The sequence below is a fragment of the Pleurodeles waltl genome, chromosome 4_2 (genome assembly GCF_031143425.1).
Source record: "Pleurodeles waltl isolate 20211129_DDA chromosome 4_2, aPleWal1.hap1.20221129, whole genome shotgun sequence".
Lineage (NCBI taxonomy): Eukaryota > Metazoa > Chordata > Amphibia > Caudata > Salamandridae > Pleurodeles > Pleurodeles waltl.
The window spans coordinates 802342686-802370307 of record NC_090443.1 but is presented as its reverse complement, the minus strand read 5'-3'; the positions used below and the strand labels follow the sequence as shown (position 1 = coordinate 802370307).

At 47.1% G+C, this 27622-nt stretch overlaps 1 protein-coding gene across 2 annotated transcripts in view; it reads right to left on the bottom strand.

The window, feature by feature from the left end:
• Positions 1–27622, bottom strand: part of DEPDC1 (DEP domain containing 1) — a 219415-nt gene that overhangs the window by 72696 nt on the left and 119097 nt on the right. Inside the window, exon 8 of one of the 2 annotated variants that reach the window (XM_069232451.1) lies at positions 26079–26918. The exons of the other annotated variant lie outside the window; for it this stretch is intronic. Within the exon in view, the coding sequence (XP_069088552.1) occupies positions 26079–26918 (840 nt within the window). The remainder of the gene's footprint in view (positions 1–26078; positions 26919–27622) is intronic. 2 annotated transcript variants of the gene reach the window in all.

Genomic DNA, 27622 nt, shown 5'->3' with positions numbered 1-27622 from the left:
TGTCGGGCATAGATGCTTATTGGTCCTGTGCCATGAGGGACCACTTAGCCTCACTAACATTAGTCACCTGTACAATGTTTTCTGGAAGTGGTAGTTTTAAATTCTAACATGCTAAGCAGCATTTTAAGTGGGAAAGGCCCTGTCTCTACGGAGTCCTTATTTGTGTCCTTGACAGTGCGATCTCAGGAAAAGACATCTGTAAGGCAAAAAACAAAACAGCTCTTGGTGACAGGATCGGAGGCTGTACCTGACTAAAGTAATTGTGGAGGGAGTCTGGGAAAGGAAGAAGTAGGTCAGTAAGAGGATAAGGAGAGAAGAATATGGACTAGAAGGTGGCCCACTAGGAGGGCTAGGATGATCAGAGCCACGAGGACAAGTACAATGATGAGCATTTTGTTCTGTGTGGGAGATTCATGGGAGACGCACCTGGATACCCTATCGGGTAATTAGACTCACTTTATAAATCCTGATTGCTTGATCGAGAAAAAACAGGCTAAGGGAGATCCAATGTACGAGAACCAGTGTTACCAATGCCAGAGGGAACCAGGAACAAATAGATAAGTAACAGGACAAGGGTACCAGGACCAGGGTGAGAAGGATCAGGAGGATATGGAAAAGAGGATCTGGACACAGGCCAGAAAGAACAGATGAACCAAGCGTAGAAGAAACAGAAGGCTTTGGACCATAATGACAAGAAAGGCCTAGAAAAACTGACCACGACCAGAGTAACAAGGGCAACCAGGGCCAGGAGACCAATGGAAAGAAGGGCCAGACACAAGAAGGCCAGAGCAGATCAAAGAGGACGAAGGGGCCAGAAGCGAATGGACCAGTACTGAGAAGATGACAACCAGAAAGGACCTGGGCTAGCAGGACATTGTGACCCTAGACTAGAATGTCCAGGGTGCATTTAAAAGAACAAGAAGTCTAGGCCCCGTGGGACCAGGATAAGAAGGTCCATGAGGGTCAGACTCAGGGGGAGCCTATACCAGTGTGGCAAGAACCACATGAACAATGAGGAAGACCAAGCCCAGGAGGACCATTACTAGGGAGGCCATGGTGGAGTGGACCAAGGTCAGATTGACAAGAACAAGGTGGAACAGGCAACAGAGGACAACTAGTAGGATTAGGATGTGAGGGAGGAGGGGCGGGGACCTGGGGAGGGCTATGGAAACCAAGCACCAGAAGGCCCAATACATGAGAAGGAAACAAAAAAAGTACCAGAGTTAAGCTCAGGACTACGTGGACCAGCAGAACCAAGTGCAGAAGGACTAGGATCAGGCAAACCGGGGTAAAAGATAAACCTGGACAAGGAGGACTGATGGATGAGAATTTTGGGGGCGGGGAGGGAAAGATAGGCGAAAAAGTTAAGGAGTGGGAGCCTGTGAAACTGGAGACCAAGGATACAAAGGAACATTCAGGAGTACATAGGAATGATGGCCAGACAGACCAAGAAGTACACGGTCATTAAGTTCAAAATCTAGCATAAAAACTATGATGGACAGGAGGAGGGCTAGTGCCAAGAGAATCAGGACCAGATTGAGGAGCTCTACAAAGATCAGGACCTGGAGAGTAATGACCAGCAGTACCAGAAAACCAAAGGTATGCAGTTCAGGGACTAGGAAGACTATGGGGACCAGTACAAAGACACCCAGAAGACCAGCAATAGAATGACCAGGTGAACTAAAAGGTCATGACCATACCAGGGATAAGAGAGCCATGAAAATTAGGACCTAGGGGATCAGGGTTGGATTTCAAAGTAGAGCAGAGCATAGAGGCTTGACAGCCGTGGCCAGGAGGAACAGGACCCAAATGATCAGACTCATGAGGACCCAAACAAAGAGAACCTGGATGAAGAAAGCAAAAAGAAATGGCTGCAGTACCAGGACTAAATGAACAAGGAAAAGATCCAGGAGGACCAAGATAACCTCAACCAAGAGGACAAAGACTAAGGAGACCAGATGGACAAAGAACTGCGGTACCAGAGCTAGGACGTTCACGATGATAAAAACCAGGACAAGGTGATGAGGATCAAGAGGACCAGAAAGAAACCAAGCCAGATGGGACAAGACGGAGGGTACCAGGAAGGTCCAGGATGGCAAAAAGACAGCACAAAAGAACAAGAAGGACCTGGACCAAAGATACGAAGGCTAGGATGGTTGGTGAGCCACATCCATGAGAAGGAAAAGTTACTCACCTTTAATCCTAGATCTCTTCCATGGGAACCCTCAAAGTCATAAGCACTGAATAGTTCCACCCATGTGCTGGTATCCTGGAGCACTACAAATAGTATACATATATGTATGCCTAGAATATATATGTATGTGTGTGAGTGAGTGTGAGAGAGAGAGAGGAGAGGAGAGAGAGGGCAACTGCATAGACAGGTGTCGCTATAAAAAAAGGTGACCATAAAACATATTTTACAAACCTTTTTAAAAGCGAAGAGAAATGGACTAAGGCATTGTTAGAAAATAGGCTGCAATGTAAGCACAGAACAGAAAACGGACACTGCCTTTAAGAACCTCACAGTACCCTCTGTATCCCTTCATTCTTCACAGGTTACAGTTGGGTCAGTTCATTTTTCTGGCTGCTGGAAACAGGATTCTGGGGCATTTTACGGAAATTAGGAATCCTGGGTGAAACAATTCTAGAGAGCTGTAATAGTTCCTGTCCAGGGTGGTGGGAGGGGTGCGCATATGACTGATGAGGATTCTCCTGGAAGAGAACTAGGCTTATAGGTGAGTAACTTTTCCTTCTCATCCACGGAATCTTCATCAATAGTCCTAAGCAGTGAATAGAATAGCAAATCCATCCAACAAAAAGGTGGACATGAAATAAAAACAGCTCCAACCATCACCCAAAAAGTTTTTTTTTTCTTTCCCCCAAAGAAGTCTGCCCTACTTGAGTGTCTGCTCTAGAGTTTGAATCAAAACCATAGTGTCTAGTAAATGTATGAAGAGATCTCCAGGTAGCTGCCAAATGTCTGAAAAGGGAACACTGTGGAGAAGAGCTTGGCAGCAGCTTTGCCCAGTTTAGAATGTACTATGTCTACCAGGTAGAGGCTTTTTTGCTATCTGGTATGAGAGAATAATATAATCCAAATAGATATACATTTTTTTAGACAAAGGAAGTCTGTATGTGTTAGACCATAGTTTGTGAAAAGGTGATCTCGCTTTCTTAGATCCTTAGTTTTGCCTACATAAAATGTTAATACTCTTAAAATCTAGAGAATGCAAGTCTTCTCTGCTGGCGTTGAAGGATTTTGCAAAAAAGTGGTTAAGTAAATAGTTTGGTTTATGTGGAAATCTGAAGCCACCTTAATGAGAAAACTGGGGTGCCTCCCAATAACCAATCTGTTACTATGGAATACTACGCATGGTTCAGTGGCGCGTACAGCCTTAATCTCACTAACTATATGTGCAGAGTTAATAGCAAGTAGAAAGCTGCTTTCCATGTAAAATAGTGTGAGGTGGCTTTGTGTACGGGTTCAAAAAGGGGCCCCACTGATTTGGAAAGAAGTTCCCAAGGAGGATAAATTGGTGGAATCTGCCTGAAGACACGGGAGCTGAATAGCTGTTATGGTTAAGTTCCCAGTTATTAAACATTTCCAGATGGCTTGAGCTTCTAGAGATGGGGTCAAGAAGGAGTTCCTCCTTGCTTGTTCAGGTAATGTATTTGTGTTCTAGGCGTCTTCTGAAGAAGCAGAGAGTTTGTTGTTATTGATGGCAGGAAGGACATCAGGGCCAGAAAGATTGCTCTCAAATTTTAGAAGATTGAAATGTTAAGTCTTCTCTTTGTCTAACCATAACCCTTACTTGCAGCTGTTCCATTTGAGTCCCAACCCTGGAAAGAGGCTTCTGTGATCAAAGTTTGATTTGGCAGATCCTGATGGAATGGTATCCCTAATAAGTTCTTCGGTTGATTCCATCATGGAAGATATTGGATCACATGCTGCAAGAGGGTCAGTTTCTTTTCCCAGGGATCTGACAACAGATGTCATTGATCTTCTAGGCATTGTTGTAAGGGCTTCATGAGAAGCCTAGCATGTGGAATTAGAAAGATGCAAGAAGCCACTGACCCCAGTAGTGATGAGATCTGTCTTGCCCCTGAATGACTAGTACGTAATAGGCTGAATGATGATAACATCTCCTCTGAAGGATGCACTTTTGTGGACTGAATATTCAGGACTGCTATTGTATAATTTGAGTTGGGTGGGTAGCAGACTGAGGCTTACCTGCAGACACAGGTTGGTTAGTGTTCTGAAGCAGCACAGAGAAACATTTTCAGTCTCCACTGCGGCTATGCCTTTTATTAGCCAGGCGTTGAGGTAAGGACAGACAAAGATTTTCTGTTTCTTTAGATACGCTTCAAAAACTGCTATGCTGTTTGCAAATGTTCAAGGGGCTGACCTTAGCCCAAAAGGTAGAACTTTGTTTTGATAATGGTTTTTACCCACTTCGAAACAAGGAATTTTTCAATGTTTTGCTATTATTGAAACATGAAAGTAGGAATCTTGCAGGTCTATCAAGTCCCCGTGGTGAAGTTGGGGGTAAATCTTAAGCAACATCCTGAACTTCTTTATGTATACGTTTAGTACTCAAAGATAGAGTATGGGTCTGAGTTCTTTGTATGGTCCTTTCTTCAGCACCAAAAAATAATGGGAATACATTTCCAATTTTTTATGACGAGAAACCCACTCCACTGCATTCTTCTGAAACCGATTGCTGATTTCCCTTTTCAGGAGGTCTTTCTGAAAAAGTGATGTTTTGCATGGTGGAATTGCAGAGGAAGGGGACCTGAAGCGAAGAGAATAATTATTTTGAACATTCAACCCCTACCGGAGTGGATAACAGAAGAAGAAAGTAAAAGGCTCATTGCTTTGCTGGAGTTTTTCCAGGAGATATGGACTGCTGCTGTGTTCCCCTATCGCTTGCTGGCTTTCAAGGTTGATCGAGCTGTTTTGGCTGCTATTGGTGGTGCTGGTGAGACCAATGAGGGGTTTGAACCCTCTGAGGAAAACATATTGTAGGGTCTGTACCTCCTGTAGGAAAGTACTGTCTTTTTTTGGCATGCCTCCCCCCACTTTTTGCCTTCTATCAGTATGCTTAGACTGTTTTTCACTGGGATTCTGCTAACAAGGACCCCAGTGATTGTGCTCTCTTCTAAATGTGGTTGCTTTGGTACCCCTTACATCCCACAATTGGCATATTGGTGCACCTCTGTAAGTCATGGTATATGTATTTATGTACACAAGGCATTGGCACACCAAGGGTTCCCCCATGGGCTGCATCATGTATTATGCCAGCCATGGGAGCCCATGCAAACTATCTGTGCAGGCCTGTCATTGCAGACTGCGTGAAAAGGTGCATGCACCCTTTCACTACTGGTCATTGTGAGTCACCCCTATGGTAGGCCACCCTAGCCCAGAGAGCAGGATGCAGGTTCCTGTGTGTGAGGGCATCCCTGCATGACCATAGTTTCCCCTACCAACTCAGTTCCAATGCAATGGACTTTGTAAGTGTGGGGAAGGCATTTTTTCCATGTACTGGCCACAGTTGGTCCAGCTACATATTGGCAACTCCGTACCTAGGCATGTTTGATATCAAACATGACTGAATCATACCCCAATACTAATGCCAGTATTGGTGGCAAGATTCCATGCACTCTGGGGACTCCTTAGAGGACCCCCTGTATTGCTCCTACCAGTCTTTCAGGACGAGCGGGCACCCCGCACTGCTGCAGCCCCTCAGACAGGATTCCGCCCTCTGCTGCTTGACCAGCGCAGGCAGGGAAGGGCAGAACAAAGGATTTCCTGTGGGAGAGGGAGGCAACACCCTCTCCTTGGAAATAGGTGTTACAAGGCTGGGGAGGGGTAGCCTCCCCAAGCCACCGGTTTGCTGTGAAGGGCACATTTGGTGCCCTCCTTGGATAAACCGGATTACACCAGTCCAGGGGCCCCCAGCACCTGCTCTGGCACGAAACTGGACAAAGGGGAATCCCCATTCACGTGTCCATCGCCACCCCAGGGGTGCTGCCCAGATCTCCTCCAGGTGGCCACTTGATTCTGCCATCTTGAAAACAAGATGTGCAGAGGCCCTGGGAGCATCTGAGTGGGCGGGTCAGGCAGGTGAAGTCAGTGACCCCCTCTGACAGGTGGTCATCGTGCAATGGGACCAAACTCCCTTTTAGATCTTTTTAGGTACTCCCTTGCTGGTGGGTCCCAGATTCGGCATGCAAGACTCCACCAGGACTCCTCTGCATCAACCTCTTTGGCAGCTGGCAGAACCGACAAGACTGCAACTCCTGAGACGACCTCGCATTGCAACATTATTCACTTCCACGGCTGTGCATCCTCTGGGGTCGGCAAGACTTCAGCTGCACCAAGAAGCAAGAAGGAATCTCCCTTGGAGTGAAGGAGTCACTCCCCTGCAGGCACCTAAGGCAACGACGTCCGGCTGTGTGGATCTGCCCTCCTCTGGAACTGCATGGATCCTGCCACACAGTTGGTGGTCTCAGGTGGTCCCCTTGGTCCTCTCTGCCCTCTGTCCATTTTGGGAGACGGTGAGCCCTTGCCTCTCCTTGCAGGACAGTCCCTGTGCACCATGACTCTTGCAGCAACCAAGGCTTGCTGACTTCTGCGCCAAAGGATCTTCAGACTCCAAGTAGCCTCGGCCTCCAGCACTTCATACTTGCAAGGACAGTATCTCCTCTGCTGTTCCAGTGATGTGGGACTCCTCTCCTGGTGTGCTGATTGTGCCTGCCGCCAGTGTGGCGGGTGGGGGCTGCAACTGCATGGCTCCACGGACCTCTCTGCAGGTCCTGGACTCCACAGCAGATGATGTTCATCCTCTATTGGCCCGGATCTTAAATGCTGGGTAATGGCTCCTGCCCAGTCTGGACACTCCACTGACACGTCTGGACACCGTGAACTGGACTCTTTCCCCTTCTTTTACAGGTCCTCTTCTTCCAGAATCCACCTTTGGGTTCCTCTAGTCTGGTCCTGTTCTTTCCTTTTCTAAGTTCTCTTGTTAGTCCTTGGGAAAATCAGGTACTTACCTCTGCGCTCCTGGTCACTGGGGGTCACCTAGGTACTCACCTCTTAGAGTTCTGAGTTCTCCCAGCTTCCATCGAACTACTCTACATCTTTGGTTGGGGGACTTCACTTCACATTCCACTATTTTAGTATATGATTTGGCCCTCCCTTAGGGCCCTAGCTATTTTCTAAATTTTTTGCCAATGCTTGTTGTTTCCTATACTAATTCCTAGTTATTACTAACTATATATATATATATATATATATATACATATATATACATATATATATACATATATATATACATATATATATACATATATATATACATATATATATACACATATATATACACATATATATACACATATATACACACACATATACACACACATATACACACACATATACACACACATATACACACACATATATATATATATATATATATATATATATATATATATATATATATATATATATTACTTACCTCCAGTTGTGGGACCGCCTAGAAGTAATCTAGTTCAGTGTTACTATACTACTATAAAGTATTTTTATTTTTGCAACACTGTGGTTCTTGTCAGGTGTGATAAGTTACTGTGTGAATGCTGTGATATCGCAAGTGCTTTACACTCCTCCTAGATAGGTCTTTGCTGCTCATCCACAGCATTCCTCTAGAGAGCCCAGGCTTCCTAGACACTGTCTTCATTCACTGATAGGGGTTGCCTGGACCTGGTATAAGGTGCTAAAACCATAGGTGTCTGTCACACACCAGGTCAGCTTCCTACACCTTTTAAATAGTCTCTTTTCTAGGCCAACTGCCTTCAAGATGCCTTTCTCAGTTTTCATTCAGTACATCTGGTCATCCACATGAGACCCAAAGAGTGCGTTCCCTGAAAACTGAAAATTCAGAATACAATGCTGTGCCACTGGTTAGTCTGACCCAATATGGTGTACATGTACAGATCCCATGACAACATCTATGAGCAGCCAGATCAGATGTAACAGCTGCTGCACTCATGATCTGATTTGCCACTAGACTGCTTTCCTTTACGATTTCTGGAAAAACTTGGTCTTCTTTTGGGGAGTTTTTCTGTTAATCTAACTAGTTCCACAGAGAGCCATCAGATCTTCCCAACAAAGCAGAAGCACTAGCAACCTTTATAGTTGATGCTGATGTTCTATACATCTTTTTTCCAAGTGCATTTACTTACTTACTTTATCCAGTGGTACCTAAGATGAAGGAGCAATAGTGTGCGACTTCTTTGCTGCTGCTACAATGACCTAATCAGAAGAGGATCTGCTCTAAAGAGCAGCAAGCGCATCTTGGTCTAGTGGACTATATTTTGAGGACTGGAGATGGAGCAGATTTCACTAATGCACGTGTAAGAAACAATTGCATCGCAGGTATAACAATCTGGGAACCAGAGGAACTTAAAGCTGTGAGGTTGTTCTTTGATGTAAAGTCTCAAACATTACAAAAGAGGACATTGCAGCAATGGGTATATTTAGATTCAAATTTGTTGCTCCTCTTACTAATACCTAGTTTGAAGTAAGAAGATCATGGATCGGAGAAACTCTTGGTGGAGGTGCATCTGATATCGGTAGCAATGCGAGTAGATACTACAAAAATCTTGGGGAATATTGTAAGTTACGAATAAACACCCACATGCCTAAGTATGTCTGAGCTCACTCTTTAGGGCTGTTTCGTGGCCCTACCCACTTCAGTCCTGAAGAAAGCCATTGCGACTTTTGGAACACATTTTTTGCCTGAAACATTTTGACCAAGCACTAGGATGTAAGAAATCGCCAATGTCTAGCATCACATCCATCAATGGTTTTGTTTTAATCCTACCACAGGGGTCCACGTTTGCAGATAAAATTTCCCCTCACTGGGTGGATATCCTTTTCACTGATGCACCCACTGCACTTTTCAAAAACCAGCTCCGCTGTCATCAGGCGTCATAGTACACCTAGGATGCTGTCAGCTTTCTAGGTGGTAACACTATGATGAAGCATGCCACCAACTAGGTTGGTGGGTAAGGGTTCTTTTTATATTTAAAAAAAAAAAAAAGTTTATTTGACAAAGCAAGAGTTTTTTTCGTGGTAAGGCAGCGAAGTGACAATGATTACATGATATAGCAGTAAGCTTGTTCTTTTTGTTGGTATAATTTTCCAGAGTCAGACATGTGGGGCACAGGTCTATGGCGTAAACTCAGAAGCCAATGTGGAGATAAGTTCAAGGTTGGTCGAGATCTGGCTCTTCATTTAGAACGCGGTCTAGAGTGAGCACAAGGGGGTAAATTTGCCGGCCTTCTTTAAAGATGAAATATTACCAAAATAACCCTTCGGAAAATAATCATTGTTAGAAGAAATATCCAAAAACTAATGGCCATTTAACAGTAGAACATTTCTCACTCATAAGCCTATCTAACCATTTACGAAATGTACAAGCCTAACACGCCACTTCGCACTATAAAATGTGATTAATAAGAAACAGACAGATTCGCACCTGGTGTGGTGATTGCCTTTCAATAGCATCAGATCCCATCTTTTATCTGCTGGATTGGGTACTAGGTTTGCCAGAAGAACAAGTTACTTACCTTTGGTAACTAAATATCTGGTAGGGACATATTCTACTTGCAGATTCCTTACCTTAGGAATTTCCCCAGGCGTCAGACTGGATTGGGAGATTTTTCCTCAAGCAGTACCCCTGCGCGCCATCAGGTGGTGTCAGTCGGCTCCACATCAGTCACTGGCATCATGGTAACAGTGATGACGTTGCAGTTACATCAGTTTCTTTTCATGACTTTCCACGGCAGAAGTGCAGAGCCTTTAAGAACACTGAAAGGGAGGTCCCTGTCCCTAGAAATCAGTTCGCAGAGCGGTAAGGATGGGTGGGTCGGTAAGGAATCTGCAACTAGAATATATCTCTACCAGATAATTTGTTACCGACGGTAAGTAACTTGTTCATCCGATAGAGACTTCTAGTTACAAATGCCTTACCATAGAATAAATACCCAAGCAATAACATCCCCGTAGGGTCTGCAAACGAAGATCATACTAGGAAGTCCTGCAAGACCGAACGGGCAAAGTACCCATCCCTACGGACCTGAGTGTCCAGGCAATAGTGTTTAGTAAACATGTGCAAGGATGCCCATGTTGCTGCCTCACAGATGTCCAAGACTGGAGCTCCGCATGCTATGGCAGTGGTTGCAGCTGTGGCTCTGGTTGAATGAGTACACAAACCCACCAGGAGTTAAGTTTTCACCAATGAGTGGCACATTTTAATGCAGAGAATGACCAATCGAGAGATAGTCCTCTTCCGCACCACCTGACCTTTCTTCGCACCCACAAAAAGTTGATCGTCAACCCGGAACTCTTTGGTACGCTCAAAGTAGAACTCTGTAGGAAGCTGGCCTGGTGTGTGGTGGGTACCCAAGGTACTTACACCTTATACCAGGTCCAGGTATCCCCTCTTATTGAAGTGTAGGCAGTGTCTAGAAGCCAGGCTCTCTAGAGGTAGCAGTGGATGAGCAGCCAAGGCTTATCTAGGAGACATGCAAAGCTCATGCAATATCACTGTAGTCACCCAGCACTTACACACATGAAAGAAAACACTCAGTTGTACAAAAATAAAGGTACTTTATTTTTGGAACACCATACTACAAAATACTAGAAGGGCAACCCTCCAATAGGAGGTAAGTAATACACTAAATATATACACTATACCCCACCAAGGTAAATGGAATGTGTAAAGGGGAGCTGGGAGTACAAGAAAACCACAGCAGTAAGTAACAGTAACCCCCCCCCACCCAGCAACCAGGAAAGCAGGAGTAAATCACTGGATTTTCCCCAAACCACCCAAAAGGAGGAAAAGAAGAAAAAGAAGACACCCAAAGAAGACTGCAAGAAACCAGCAGTGGGTTCTTGAGGACAGAAGACCTCTGAAGAGAGAGGACCAAGTCCAAGAGTCACAGTGGAGTCATGGAGGAGTAGGAGCTACTATCCACCCAAATGTAGTTGCAGGAGTTGGTAGACTGTGATGAAGAACAGGTCATTCCTGCACCCCTGGAGTCAGAGAAGCGTTCCCGATGGATGCAGAAGATGTCCCACGCTGGAGTGAAGATTGCAGAAGGGTGTCGGTGTAGGGATTCCACCAACAAGCCTTGGCAAAGGCAAACTTGCAGTTAATGGAAAAGTGGTGCTGCTGGGGACCAGCAAGGCCCAGGAGGTCTCAACCCAGGAGGGGGGAGTCACAGGGGACCCTCAGTGTTGCAGAGTCCACATGAGTAGCACCCACAAGAGTTCCACAGGACGGGGACACAAGAGTCACAGAAGGAGCCCACACAGCACTACAGAAAAGGATCCCACGCCGCAGGAGAACCACACAGAGGGCTGTGCATCACAGGAAGGAGTGCTGGGGACTGGAGCTGGACGTTGCCTGAAGATCCCTTGGAGGAGATGCAAACATGCCTTCGCAGCTGCAAGAGATGCATTGCATGGGGGTGCTGTCCTGCGTGGGAAGGCAAAGGCTTACCTCCACCAAAGTTGGACAGATGGCAGAGAGGACTAAGAGGCCTACTCCGGACCACCACCCATGATGCAGGATCCACGCGGCTCAAGATGAATGGAGATCCAACCAGCCAGGCCAGTCGTTGCAGCAGGTGCCTGCAGATGCAGGGGAGTGACTCCTTCACTCGAAGGGAGATCCCTTCTTTCTTCTATTGCAAACTGTATACACACTGCCCTCAGTGGATCCTCGGAGCACCACCCCTGGAGTGGTGATGGACAGGGGAGTGGTCACTCCTTTTCCCATTGTCCAGTTTCACGCCAGAGCAGGGACTGGGGGTCCCTGAACTGGTGTGGACTGGTTTATGCACGGAGTGCACCAAATGTGCCCTTCAATGCATACCAGTGGCTTGGGGAGGCTACCCCTCCCAAGCCAATCACACCTATTTACAAAGGGAGAGGGTGTTACCTCTCTCTCCCAAAGGAAATCCTTTGTTCTTCCTTACTGGGCTTGATTAGATCAAGCAGCATGAGGGCTGAAACCTGTGAGAGGTGGCAGCAGCTTGGGCTGCCCAGAAAACCATGTAAGACTGGTGGTAGCAATGTTGTAGGTCCTCTAAGGACATGCAGAGTGCATGGAATCATACGCCCAATACTTGCAACAGTATTGGGGTATGATTCCGATATGTTTGAGACCAAACATGCCCAGGTTCGGAGTTACTATTATGTAGATGGACATAGGTAGTGACCTATATTCAGTATATGCATAAAATGGTGTCCCCGCACTTACAAAGTCCAGGAAAATGGGCCTGGAATTTGTCGTGGCACCTCTGCTAGTGCAGGGGTGCCCTCACACACAGGTACCTGCACCCTGCCCTCTGGGCAGAGAAGGCCTATCATAGGGGTGACATGTAGTGGCCTGTAGTGAAAACGGGTGCATGCACCCATTTCACACAGACTGCAATGGCAGGCCTGCAGAACCATTTGCATGGGCTCCCTATGGGAGACAGAATAACTGCTGCAGCCCACAGTGATCCCCTGGAGCCCCAATTCCCTGGGTACCATACACTAGGGACTTGCCTGGGGGACGAGTATGCCAACTGTGGGAAGAAAAAGGTACATTTTACAGGAGAGAGCAAAACTACTGGGGCCCTGGATAGCAGGATCCGAGTAGACACAGTCAAATACACTGACAAACAGACCAAAAAGTGGGGGTAACCATGCTTAAAAGAGGTTACATTCCTACAAACGCCAACACTGTTTCTGGGTCCAGACAGTGGAGTCTCCTCTTCACGAGAAGAATGTGGAGGTGCGTAAAAAGTAGGCAAGGCGATGGATTGACCATTTTAGGTAAGAAAGAGGTCCTAGTATGACGACTACGTTGTCAGGATGGACAGTGTTGAAGGGAGTCCTTCGAAGAAAGAGGTTGCATGTAGAGTGAGTCAGCTGCAGAGGCTCAAATGGAGCACACATGAGGAAAGTGAGTACCAAGTTCAAATCCCACTGGGACATTATAAACAAGGAAGACAGAAACTTGTGGTTAAGACCCTTGAAGAATCTACCAACAATGGGAGATTTAAACAAAGGAGGGTTGATCGAGTAGTCTGAGCAAAGCAGAGAAGGCAGACTGATCACCCTTGAGGGTCCTCAAAGCAGAGCCCTGCTGGGCAAGAGAGTACAAACAAAAGAACCTCAGACAGAATGGAAAAAAAGGGGATCAACAGACTTGCTACACCATGCCACAAATGTATTCCAGCTACAGGCATATATATTGTTTTGGTGGAGGGATGCCTGGCTGCCAAGATTACACTACAGACTCGGGCGGAAGGTTGAGAGCTGTCAACTGCCACCTTTCAAGCTCCATGCAAGAAAGTGGAGGCTGGACAGTTTCAGGTTGAGGACCATCCCCTGATGCTGCAACAGAAGATCCTCCCGAAGAGGCAGTCTGAGTGGAGGATTGATGGCCATGCTCAAAAGCTCAGGATACGATACTCTTTGTGCCCAGTCCGGAGCCACAAGAATTTCTTGGGCCGAGTCATTCTAGATCTTCTTGAGAACTCTGGGCAGAAGTGATATTGGCAGAAAGGCATATAAGAGGCCAGAGTTCCCTTCGAGACAAGAAGCATCGCAGACCGAGAGTTGGAAGCTCCAATGCGCAAAACCTCTGACATTACATGTTCTCTGCGAAGGCCAATAGATCTAACCAAAGATCTCCCCACTGCTGAAAGAAACCTTGCGCCACCTCCGGATGGAGATGCCATTTGTTGCCATTCGTGGTCACCTATGGATTGACGCCTGAGTTAGTCTGCTCTGGAATTCAGCGAGCCCGCCAGATGTTGAACCACCAGGGATATGCCTGGACATTCCAGCCACGTCCAGAGGCACACAGCCTCTTGACAGAAGGTCCATGACTCCACGCCCGCCCTGCTTGTTGCAGTACCACATGGCAATGGTTTTGTAAGTGCCCACATGCACAACTTTCCATTTGAGAGACAGAAAGAATGCTTTCAATGCAAGGCGGATCGCCCTGCACTCCAGAAGACTGATGTGGAGCCTTGACTCCGCAGGAGACCAGATGCCGCTGATCTCCGCCTCATCCATGTGACTACCCCATCCTAGGAACGGCACATCTGTTACTACTGCCAGATCTGGTTGGGAAAGGAAGGGAATCTGCCTCTGACCCAATCGCAGTTTGAAAGCCACTACTGCAAATCTTGCGCAGACCCCTCCAAGATCTGGACCATGTCAGAGCCATTCTCTTGATGCTGCGCCCAATGGAACTTCAGGTCCAACTGCAGAGCCTGCATATGCCATCTGACATGTGTGACCAGCAGGATGCAGGTGGCTATGAAGCCCAGCAATCTCAGTCATTCTCACCAAAACCCAGGACAAAGGCTGAAACATCAGTAACAGACGGAATATCCTGGACTAACTGCTTGGGAGGATAAGCCTGAACTGCACTGTGTCCAGAACAGCTCCAATGAAAAGGAGAGCCTGAGAGGGAGTCAGGTGTGACTTTGGCATGTTTATAGTGAACCCCAGCGAATGCAGGAGGTCCGCTGTAGTCTGGAGGTTGGAGACTGCAGCCTGGAGTGAGCCAGCCTTCGAGGTAGGGACAGACTAAAAACCCTAGCCGGCGTAGATGAGCTGCGACCACCGCCATCACTTTTGTGACCAACAGAGGGACGCTGGTAAGGCCAAAGGGGAGCACTGTAAACTGAAAATGCTTGTGGCCTACACAGAACCACAAGAAACATCCGTGGGCAGGCAGGGAATGTGAAAGTAGGTATCCTGCAAGTCCAACACTACCATCCAGTCTCCACGGTCCAGGGCAGATAGGACCTGAACCAGAGTGACCATTTTGAACTGCTCCTTCCTGAGGAAGAGACTGAGGGACTGGAGCTCTACAATACAGCAGAGGCCCTTGTCCTTTCTGGGCACCAGAAAGGTAGCAGGAACAACAACCATGACCTACCTACTTCTGGCACAGGGACCCTCTCCATGGCTCCCTTGTCCAAGAGAGCCGTAACTTCCTCACGGCGAAGTGCCAAGTGATCTTCCGTCATTCAATCATAGTATGATGGCATAGCTGGAGGGGTAATCTCGAAGGTGAGGGAGTAGCCCCTTCAGATTATTTGCAAAACCCCACCTATCCGTCGTGATGGATTCCCATTGGGGCAGGTGATGGGGAATCCTGCCTCCAACTGGTCTGTGATGGAGCGGACGGACTAGAAAGCTTGGAGGCTGCTTTGGATAAGGGGGTTAGGCAGACTGCTGGCTCCCAGATCCACAGGGACGTTGGATCCCATGTCCTCAGCCACAGAGGCTGGGCAGCATGTTCAGCACGCTGGAGTCAGTGGCTGGAGGGAAATTAACGCAGTGGGTGCCCCTTTTGTAGCCAGGAAAGGGGTGAAAAGCAGACTGAGGGGGCGAAGGGCAGCTGCGAAGTCAAGGAAGCAAGCTGTAGCCCAGGGCTTCTTAAAGCACTCGAGCACAAAGTCTGCTCTGTTTCCAAAAAAATGGGTGCCATTGAATGGCATGTCCATAAGCGATTGCTGGACATCTCCCTAAAAGACAGATGTCCTCAACCAGGCTTGGCGCCTCAAGACCACGGTTGACGCAACTTATCGTCCTACTGAGTTGGTTGTGTCCAGCCCACAATGAATCGTGACCTTGGTTGCATATCTCCCATCAGCAACAGCCTATGAGAGAATGGCCCGGGTCTCCTCCTGGACCTGTGGCAGCACTTGCTGTATCCCATAAGGTATGGGAGCAGCAGCCCAAAAGGCATGCTGGGTCCCAAGTTGGTCCAATCTTTTTGATTCCCTATCCCAGGTTGTGTAAGGGAATGTGCCAGAAGATGAAGAAGCCTGGATGACCAAACTTTCAGGCCTAGGATGTTGGGTAAGGATTTTTGTGTTGTTGGTTGCAGATCTATGGTGGTTGGCGACTGTCCTTGCAGGAAGCTGACATAGGGTGTGGTGGACACCTATGGTGTTACACCTTATACTAGGTCCAGGCAAACCCCAAGTAGTTAGTGTTACAGTGTCTAGACAGCCTAATTTCTCCCACCAGAGTGCATGAAGCAGTTAGACAAGGGCTAGGGCTTGAGTGGAACCCCCAAAAGGTAAAGACCTAGAAGATCCCCAGCGGCCGGGAGCAGGGAGGTAAGTTACTGGGTTCTCCCTAAGGCTAACATGAGGATGTCATGGTTGGAGAAAGCTGAAGCAAAACCGGACTTGTGGAACCCAATGGCGGATTCTGGGTGAAGAGGACCTGCAAAAGAATGGGACAGAGTCCAGTTCACGCAGGAGTGTCCAAGTGGGGCAGGAGCCAATGCCCAACCTTCTGTAGCTGAAGATCAGGATCTACTGTGATGGATTAAGTCCAGCTGTGGCGTCCAATAGCTGCAAAGGAGTCCCTGAAGTCGTCTATGAGCTGTCCCTTGACGGTCGCCAGATTGCAGATGGGTCAGTGGTCAGGACCACAAACAAGCAAATGCAAAAGTTGTGGAGGGCCAGCACGGTCCTGGGGACTCAACCATCGGAGGGGAGTCCGGGCTGACCCTCATGATGCAGCACAGCAGTTGGAGCCCCCACTGGCAGCAGGCAAAGTAAGTCTCAGTGAGACCCAGTCAGCACACCTGAAGAGAAGTCCCTCGTCGCTGGAGCAGCATAGAGGTGACTGTCCATACAGTGGTAGAGTGCTGAGGGCCGGGGCTACTTAGAGCCTGAAGATCCCTCGGAGCAGGAGTCAACAAACCTTGGTTGGTGCCACAGTCGAGGTGCAGAAGGTGTCTGTACTGGTGGAAGAGGCAAGGGCTCACCGTCTCCTATGTTGGACAGAAGGCAGATAGGACCCAGGGCATCCCTTAGAACCACGCCTGGTTTGGAGAATGTTTGCAGATCTGGAGGACAGAAGATCCCAAAATCCGGACCTCTTTGGCTTAGGTACCTGCGGATGCAGGGAGTGACTCCTTTACTCCATGGGAGATTCCTTCTTGGCGCAGCTGAGGTCTTGCTGACCCCAGAAGATGGACAGCGGTGGAGATGTTGCTGAATGGAGTCGTGGAAACAATGTTGCAAGGAGAAGTCTTCTCAGGAGGTGCAGTCTTGTTCTGTTCCTGTGCAGCCCAGTAGCAGTTCTGGAGGTCAGCAGAAGATGTCTTTGCAGAGAGGTCCTGGCGGAGTCTTGCACGACACATCTGGGGACCCACCCTCAAGGGAGTCCCAAAATAGGGGGTTTGGCCACTCTCTGGGGTGACCACCTATCAGGAGGGGTCTCGGACATCAGCTACCTGGCCTACCCAGTCAGATGCTCCCAGAGGCCTCTGGCCATCTTTTTTCCAAGATGGCAGAACCAAGTGGCCACCTGGAGGAGCTTTGGGCACCACCCAATGGGTGGAGCAGGACCGGGAAGAGGACACTCCCCTTTCCTTTTTGCATTTCACGCCAGAGCAGGGACCAGTGGTCCCTCGACTGGTGCAAACTGGATTATGCAAGGAGAGCACCAAATGTGCCCTTCGAAGCAGTCCGGTGGTTCGGGGAGGCTACCCTTCCCCAGCCCAGTAACACCTATTTCCAAAGGAAAGGAGGTTGCACCCCTCTCCTACAGGAAGTCCTTTATTCTGCTGTCCCCTGCTCGAGCTGGTCAAGCAGCAGGAGGGCAGAACTGTATCCGGGGAGTTGCAGCAGCGCAGGCTGCTCGCAGACCCTGGAAGACTGGCAGGAGGTGAACTGGGGAGGGATCCCAAACGGAACCCCCAGACTGCATGCAATCATGCCACCAATACTGAAATCAGTATGGGGGTATGTTTTTGACATGTTCGATACCAAACATGCTCAGGTTCAGAGTTACCATTATGTAGCTGGACCACAGGTGGCCAGTACATAACTGAAATGGCTTCCCCACACTTACGAAGTCCAAGGAATTGGAACTGGAGTTCGTAGGGGCACCTCTGCTCATGCAGGGGTGCTCACACACACAAAGACCTGCACACTGCCTTTGGGCTGAACTTACAGTGGCTTGGTGTAGTGACCAGCAGTGAAAGGGTGCATGCACCTTTTCACGCAGGCTGCAAATGGCAGGCCTACAGACACCATTTGCATAGGCTCCCATGGATGGCATAATACATGCTGCAGCCCATGGGGGACCCCTGGTGTACAAATACCCTGGGTACCTAAGAATCATCTACCAGGTACTTACAGGAGAAGACTAGTATGCAAATTGTGGGGTGTATGAAGTACCAAATCAACCAAATTTAGAGGAGCGAGCACAATGACTGGGGTCCTGATTAGCAGAATCCCAGTTTAGTCTAAGCACAATGACATCAAGCAAAATGTGGGGGTAACCATGCCAGAAAGAGGGGACTTTCCTATAATCCTGTTGACAGGAGCCCCTGTGGTGGGTTTAGACCATGTTCCGAGCAGGACATCAATGAGGGCTTCATTGAAGGGCAAGAGCAGTTCTAACCCAGAAGAACCTGGTTGAAGCACCTCAGTCAGAAGGTTAGTCCTGACAGCCACCGAAGGCAGCTTGAGGTCTACGACCCCAGTCCATCTTCTCACCACTACTGAATATGAAACTCCTCCCTCTGTAGCCACGGTAGGGAAGAAAGCATGCCAGAGTCAGGGAAGTATCAAGACCACTGGCTTCACCCAATTCCTCAGCCCAGTCCACGTCAGGGTCATCTAGCTGGCATTTCAAATGATCCAGCGACCCCTCCATACTCTCACTGTACCAGTACCCAGAGGCAGGAGGGTCAGGATCCAACCTGGGAGCAAGATCTCCATTGAAGAAGAAATCGCCATCGAGCGAGGTCTTTCTGGCTCAGAGTTGGGAATAAGTATGAGTCTGGACCCAACGCCGCTACTGCGGAGTCTGAGAGGGGCCCTTTTTGACCCCTACTGGGCCCAAAGGTGTCACAAGAGGGTAGGAATTCCCAAAAATGAGGCGCATGGCCTCATAAAACTGAGTTGGGCAGGGGTGGCTCTGGCTCCTGGAAACTCTGGGAGGCACGAAGCAGACCCAGAAGCAGCCTCCAAGATGGAGGCCTAGAGCGTTGACGCTCCTTCCTCGTCGATCGTCCGAGCAACAGGGTGAAGCCGAAGAACTGTTGTTCGACTTTTTTGTGACCCAAATTTTCCCGACAATTTGGAGTAGGGTGAAGAGTGACTGCTCAGCAAGCGGTCTCGTGACCTTCCTCTTGAACGAGTCCAGGAGCGACACGGCACTTTGAGCACAACTTCGGATCGTGGTCGCGCTCCAAACACCACAAGCACACAAGTTGCAGACCAGTCACTGACATGCGGTGACAAGAGTCCAACAGCTTAACTCCAGTCCTCCAGGATGACATCGCAACACCAGATAGGTAAAAAAAAAAACCTCGATAAAGTCAAAAATCCAGTCAAAAAAGTAAATGAAGGTAGCCCTTCTCCAGGTCTGCAAGTAGGCTGGGGTGAAAAGTAGTAACATCAGCTCACTGGGGTGACGTCTATATACGACCAAGAGATCATCACAGTGACCATGACGCCAACGACACAGGAGGATGACTCAAAGAAAAATATCTGGATCCAGTCTGACACCTGGGGAAATTCTAAGGTAAGGAATCTACAACTAGTCTCTATAGGATACAGGAATTCTACACAATGTCTAAATATTAAAGAAAAACTCATCAACAGAAAACAGCCTAGAAGCGGTCTTACTGGAATCAATACTGCCATGTGCAATAAACAAATTAATCAGCACGGCTGAGACACTTTATACTTTCTAAGTTAAACTTGAAGTCTCTAGCCACATCCACTTTCATAAGCGTCTTCAGCAAAAGTGCTGAATGACTTAGAAATAGGACAGATTAAATACAGGCAAATTCATGGGACTAAGACTGACACGGCATCAGAAAGCTTTTATTTATCAACCAGCTAAGTTGACCTACCCAGCCATCATAGCAGTTGTTGGCAGTTTTACTTACTCACAAGAAAGAACCACACAAGTGTTGCAAAAAATAAAGGATTCTTTATTACAGCACTACTACTAGACACCCAATAGTATATCTCCCTTTAGAAATATCTACACACAAAATAACCAGCAGAAATAGCATAACATATACAGGACCCTATAGGGTGGCCAAACCATATACTAATTTAGGGCAATGCGAAATAGTGAACCCAACCAAGATAAGTGGTAGTTCGCTAGTGGCTGGGGGTAGAGGAAAACACCAGAGATAAGTATGATGTGTTCCCAGTGATCAGGCGCAGAGAGGTTACCTACCCAGTTGTCCCAAAGGCTAACATAGGGAAGTGGTGGATGGCGTTCGTGTGTATCAGGGCCCTTTCCAGTGGACCCCGAAAAAAACCAACAGACAAGAGTAAGGTTGGAGTGCCCCCTACTCAAGACTACCCAGAAGACCCTACACCTGGGATCCAGATGCAGAGGGGAGAAAGGACTCTCACTGAACACAATGGAAACTGCAGATTGTCCAGCTGCTTTTGTGACCCATGGACCAGGCCAGTGGAACCCAGGTATGGATTCCGGACGTGGAGGACCTGAAAAGGAAGGGGACGGAGTCTAGCAGTCTTGGAGGTGCCCAGGTTGTGCAGGTGGCAATGTCCATTATCCTAAAAGTGAAGTTCTTGGGAGTCAGAAGAGGAAGAAGTCCATCTGCGGGATTCAGGAGCTGCAGAAGATCCCAGGAGTCGCCTACGAGCTGTCCATCAACAGTCGCCGGATTGAAGGAGGGTCAGTGATCAGTGAGGCCACCAACAAGCACTAGCAAATGCAAACAGGAGCTGAAGATGCATTTGCAAAGTTTTGGGGGATCAGCACGGTCCAGAGGACTCTCCCCTCATGGGGGAGACAGGGCTGGCTTGCAGCATGCGGGAAGGCCAGCATAAGTCGTTAGATCCCTTTCAAGTGACCCAAAGGCAATGGACATGGGGAGTCACAAGGAGGCCTCAGCAGCACAACAAAACAGTTGTCTCATGTCGCAGGGGCTGACAGAGTTGCAGAGTGCTAGAGGCCGGGGCTTCTTGGTGCCTGAAGATTTCCTATAGGAGGAGTCAACAAGCCTTGGCAGGAGCAACAGTTGCGGTGCACAGGGGTTCCAGGTCAGTGGCAGGAGCAGAGGCCCACAGTCTCCCACGTTGGTCAGAAGAAAAGCAGGACCCAGAGGAAGCCAAAGACCCACCATCTGCGATACAGAGCCTTTCAATGTCCATGGGACAGCAGATCCTACCAGTCAGTCGAAGTTGTCTTGAGGTGCCTGCGAATGCAGGGTAGTGACTCCTTCACTCCAAGGGAAGATTCCTTCATGCTTCTAGGTGCAAACTGAGTTCTTGTCACCCTGGAGGATGCACAGCCTTTGATGTTGCAGAATTCTTGCAGGATCTGGAGAAACAATGTTACAGTGGGAGCCTTCCCACCAGAAGCAGGCTTGTTTCGGTTGCAACGCAGACCAGAATTGGTTCCAGAGGCCAGGAGCATATGTCTTGCATAGAGTTGCTTGTAAAATCTGCTCGACTAATCGGAGGACCCACCCTCAGGGGAGCCCTTAAATAACCCACAAAGGGGGGTTGGTCACTCTCTGCAGTGACCACCTATCAGAGGGTGTCAGGGACGTCATTTACCTGGCCTAACCAGTCAGATGCTCCCAGCGGCCTCTGTTTATCTTGTTTCCAAGATGGCAGAATGAATCGACCACCTGGTAGAGCTCTGTGCACCTCCCTAAGTGAGGAGCTGCACGGGGGGTTCACTTCCCTGTCCTTTGTGTAGTTTTGCGCCTGAGCTGGAACCAGGGGTTCCTGAACTGGTGCAAATCGGATTATGCAAGGAGGGCACCAACAAGGCCCTTCAAAGCAGTCTGGTGGCGTTCAGAGGTCACCCCACCCTAGCTCTTAGACACCCAATACACAGGGGGAGGAGTTGACACCTCTCCCCTGCAGAAAATCCTTTGTTTTGCCTTAGCCAGGATCATTAGCAGGAGGGGAGAACAGTGTCTGGGGTTGGCGTCAGCGTGGGCTGGCAGCCAGACTCCATAAAGCTGCACAGGAAGGACTGGAGAAATCCCCCAGTACAGGGGGATTATGCAACTAGCGCTGGACTCTGTTGTATTTGCATGATTCCAATATGTTTGATACCAAACATGCCTAGGTTCGGAGAAGCCATTATGTAGTTGGACCACTCGTGTTGACCAGTGTCCACTACATGCCTTAAGATGGCTTCCCCGCACTTACAAAGTCCAGGGAATGAGATCTGGGGTTTGTAGGTTTACCCTGCTCATGCAAGGGTACCCTCACACTTAGGGACATGCACCCTGCCCTTGGGCTAAAGGGACTACCAGAGGGGTGACTTACAGTGTCTCAGTGCAGTGACCAGGATATAAGGCAAGCCTTTAATCTTAAGTTGAAGGTGCATGCACCATGTCACCAGGCTGCAATGGCAGGCTTGCTGGCACAGTTTGCATGGGCTCCCAAGGGTGGCATAAATTGCTGCAGCCCATGGGGGGTCCCCGGCTGTACCAGTGCCCTGGGTACCTACATACCATTTACTAGGGACTTACATAGGTGCACCAATATGCCATTGAGGGTGTGAAAAGTTTACAAGCAACTAAATTTAGAGGAGAGAGCACAGTCACTGGGGTCCTGGTTAGCAGAAGCCCAATTAACTACAGTCTAAACACACTGACATCAGGCAAAAACTGGCGGTAACTATACTAGAAAGATGGTACTTTCCTACACTGCACTTTCGATGACTGTCAGTTACAGAGAAACACCCATCTCAGGTTAATGAAGTGTCCTGACACGCTGCCAATCCTGTACACAAGGGAAGTGCAGTCCTTATGACTGCATCTGGTACTAGGAGTTATGGTACATTGGTAAAAGGGAGGGATCCAGTTTCCTATAGGTTCCCTTCTGTATTACAATCAGACAAAAAGCCAATCTATCCGTAAATAAAAGCTTCAGGCCGACAGAGTGTAAAGGAACAATGGAGGCTGAAGCAGATGCCTGAGATTTGAGACTAAGACCTACAATCCTTTACATATTAAAATAAAAACAGCGTATCTACATGTTCAGAATACAGAGGGATTAATGCAATATGTTTATTTACACTTCCGGCTCTTCTATAGAGAAGTGTTTTAAGGACTAGTATGGAGTCTTGGGGAGTATTAATGAGGTGAGGAACCTGCAGGAGAGGTATCCATAAAAAACCTATTTACTTTGGCCAGCAATCATATGAAAATGGTAAACGATTTACAGAATTCTTTTTTTACTGGTTTGTTCACAGGGCATATGATGTACTGTTACTCAAAGTGCCAACCTACTCCTCGTTCACCCCTCCACTCCCCCCCACTGTCACTCTAAGCAATGAAAGAAAAGGGACAGGAACAAAGCAAACAAATGACACAGCACATACTTCTTCGAGTTCGATCAGAAAATGGCAATTTGCACAGCAACAGTAAAGTTTGGAAGCTGGAGGGGATGGGTGTGCCCCTCCCCCTGCTCCTTAAACTAAGTAGGAGTTACAGAGAATGGATTGCAGAGATTAAAGGTTATTCAGGGTAGGAGAACAAAAGTCACTCTGATAACTAGTGCTTTCACATGCAGGATGACTAAGTAAAAAATATCAAATGGATCACAGAACAAAACTCAGACGAAGCGTTTTAATAGCTTACCATTACTATACAAAACATCTCTGAAACTGATGTTCTATAAAAACACTTATAAAGAGTGGGTGGGTTGCTCACGTGGCTGCTTTGCATTAGGCATCTGCCTTTGAAAAATCAATGGCACTGGACTGGCTACAAGAAAATCAGTCAGTAGATGCAAACAGGAGAATAGTTTGCCTAAACAGAATATAACTTAAGTATCAAAAAACACTCCAAAAGGTGACTGCGCCCACTGCAGCCCATTTCCATAGATGAGATCCATCAAAAGTCATCTTATAAACCTATGAAGATATTTAAATAATTTTTCCTAACAAGATTGTGGACAATCCTCCGCATCAAAAAATTGGAAAGGCATGAAAAGTATTTTTTTTGTTCAAGTGGAAGTTTTAAAAGGACTTCTATTAATAATTAAAAATAATAATAATAAAAGAGCTCTAAAAACTCGTTCCAAATGAAACTGGTACAAGTTCCTTCAAAAGAAGTATAGAAACTTGCAACCCCTGATGAGAGGAAACTTAAAAAAATAAGCATCTATACAGTGTCATCACCTCAGTGACTTAATGGTCACCTCTGAGACAGGACGACCTGTCCTTTGCATGACCTCTCCACTATACAAACTGGATCGCAGCTTCTTCTGTGGAACCAATTGATATGACTGACTCCTCTACGGTTTTTGAACGTTCCTCTAAAGCCAATGGTGTATTAATAAAACTTTTCAGTCGTGGTGCGTTGACTCAAGATGTGGGTTCCAGCAAAGTGGGGATAATAATGTAATTGACATTTCGGTGGTCGGGTGCAAGAGTGCAGCTTGTGGAATCGCAGACTACATTAAAACTGTGAGGCATGGTTCTCACCCTCCCAAAACAGAACCTTTATGAGAAGTGTAGTGGAACGTGGATGGGGACTGTGTCAGTAAATGCCCCAGTCACTGGAATGAAATACTACCCAGAAGGGATGTAGGCAGTGGAGGGCACATGGTATGCACCAGAACAGGGAAGGTCCACTTGTCAGTTGAGTTTGATGGAAAATGTGATTTCCAACTCTGGGGGGATAAGCATTTCAACAGGGTTGTTCCATCTGGCATCAGGAGCAGAAAACGTGCTGAGCTGTCAGTGACACCTCCAAGTGATCAAGACATTGTGAATTTATTCCACAAACAAATGTTGGTTCTGAGAGTATCTCATTTGAGGTTGGCATACTGGAACCTCCACCTTTCTATCCACTTCTTGCAAGCAATTGTTAACTCTTCAGTGGTTAGGAAAGCTCTGGAAAGGTAAGGCGACCAATAAAGGCGGCAACCAAAGACCCTCTAGCAACAAAATATCCTATTTTTCAATCGTGTACAGGGACTGCAGGCCTAGGCACCAATTATTTGGCCGCGAAAACAGATGCTATATTTTTCAGTGGAGGGAAAGGAACTGGTGGAAGGGTACACTTACCTGGTACAGAGTGAGCAGGTCTAGGCAGATGCAGGCCAAAAGCAAGTGTATCCGTGGATGATTTCTCTTCATGTTGCAAATTACTCCGGTGTCCTTACAATATGGTAAAGAACTACTATATGTAGAGACTAGTGACAGTTTAAATAGAGGAGTAAATCGAATTCTTCTGCTAGGAATTTCTCCGAAATATTTACCTATGCTATATAATTTGCCTCCCACGTATGTCCCATTAACAAGAGAAAGCAAGGCAACACGGCATCACAAACTTCTTACCAATTATAAAACTTTTTACCATGAAACTTAAAACAAGAGGTTCACATTTTTAGTTACATGAAGGGAGATTCCTAAAGGAGGTCACTAACTGGACTGCGAGGAATTAGACAGCCTACAGACATTCCGGAGAGATCTATATAATGCTACTGAAGTATGTTCAATGCTAAAGCAATAGTCACTGCAGGAAATTAATCCCATGCTCCGAAGTGATGTTTGGTATTAGCGTTCAATTTTTTTCTTCATTAAGCCGGCGGACATACAATTATTTCTTTGTTCCAATAAGTGGTTACATGCACACAAGATTTCGCAAAGAAAGTTTATCAGAAGGTTCAAAGGAATAAAAGTGTCCTAAATGCTAGAAACAGAACATGAACTAATTTTGGCAATACAGTGTGTCACAAATTAAGATACCCCTTTTCGAAAACGTGTTTTTTTTTCCCCTTTTTCCAAGCTCGTTACGCAGTTGGTTATGTTGGGGCACCAAAAAAAAACAAAAAAAAAAACAAAACACTGCAGCAGTATTAGAGAGAGAAGGCTGGCAGATACAGAAAATAAAATACTTGGAAGGCGCTAAAATAAGGTGAGAGGCGTGCAGTAGCAGAGTATTTAGACATAAAAAGTTCAAGCGAAAACTCAATGCAAAGATAAAAAGCATTCTTACTTTGCGAGCCATGGCAGCTTTTTGAGGTAAATGGCAGAGAAGAGGGTGCAGGAGAAGAGGTTTCTGCAAGCTCATTCGCGCTTTGGTATAGCCTTTTTGTGACAGAGGTGCTCGAATTTATTGACTCGCTTCTGACTGAAGAGAAACCTTGTTTGAGTGTATTGTTCGGTTTCACCGTGATTTCAGCCACAGGAGCGTTTGTGCTGTGACAACTGCCAAGACTTCGGGTTCTGCTGAGTTGTTTAGTTTTTGGCAGTTCATGGTGCATATCGTCGATGTTAGCGGACAGCCTCCTTTGCTGTTCAACGGCGCTGCTGGGAGGACCGAGGTCGAACACAGATTCGGTCAGGCACTGGGAATGTGTAAATATGTCTTTGTTAACCGGCTCTGTGAAAGATGCCTGACCAGTTGTAACTGTGCACTCTCGAAAACCAGACTCCGACTGAAAATCTGCAACACCTTCCAAGGAGTAACATCTAGGCCTGAGTTTAGGAGCTGAAACAGTAATGTCCTTTGAAACTGAAAGATTTTGACAGCTTCCTCCCACATGGTCATCCGCACTTGCCATTCGCCACGCAGGATGTCCTTGAACTCTTAGACTTTCTCCTTGAATCAGGCGATTCTGTTTCTGCAGTTTCTCTGTGGAAATGTTATCTACACCTTGTTCGTGTTCTTCTTCGCTTTGTTTGTGGATTAAACTTAGCAGCAGGCATTCTGTCGACTTGAAGAAGTTGGTATTGCTCAGGTGAGGTGTTTTTGAAGGTTGCGGCCCACTTGACTCTCCTTTAATTTTTCGCTTTCCACTGGGTCTATTTGGAACTGTTAAATAGCCACACACAACTGCCACAAAATGAAAGACAAATTAAAGTGGGCATGCACAAAGAGGAAGACAAATAGGCAATCTCAAATGTCAGCAAGTATCACACAATTTCATAGACGAATGTTAAAAGAAGGAATGTATTAGTGTACTAAAGTAGCACTTTAACAAGCAAGGAAAGCAATGCACAGAAAACCTATTCTAAAACACTGAATTTCAAGTTAAGCACTTAACGCCCAAATTAGAAATGTTAATGAGTGTTTCACGTGCACAGTAAATGGCTTTTCTAAACTAACAGCATGACATAACAAGGTGCATAAGCTGCTCGGCTTGTCAACAAGAAAGGTCAGGAAAAGCGTTGTAAGTATATGGCATGCAATGTTCTTGCATCATACCTGGCTTCGTGGTGCATGTAATGAACGTCAAGACAAACGTTCCCTATTGTTATGAAACATTACGCAGCCCCCAAAATCTAAAATAATGCCACCACCAAAAACAATAAATAGTTGCAGGAGTTGAGCAACGAGCACGATGCTTACCGAATTCATTGAAAATTACCAAGTGAAACAATTTAGAGGACACTTGCCCTTGAAGCATGTTTTGTGCTTTGATGTATATTTTACCACCACCATTAGAACAGGAGAGAGAGCGAGAGAACCATTCAATTCTGCTTGAAAAGGTGGACAGTTAGCTGTACCCTTTTTTCCATAAGAGCACATACAGCAAA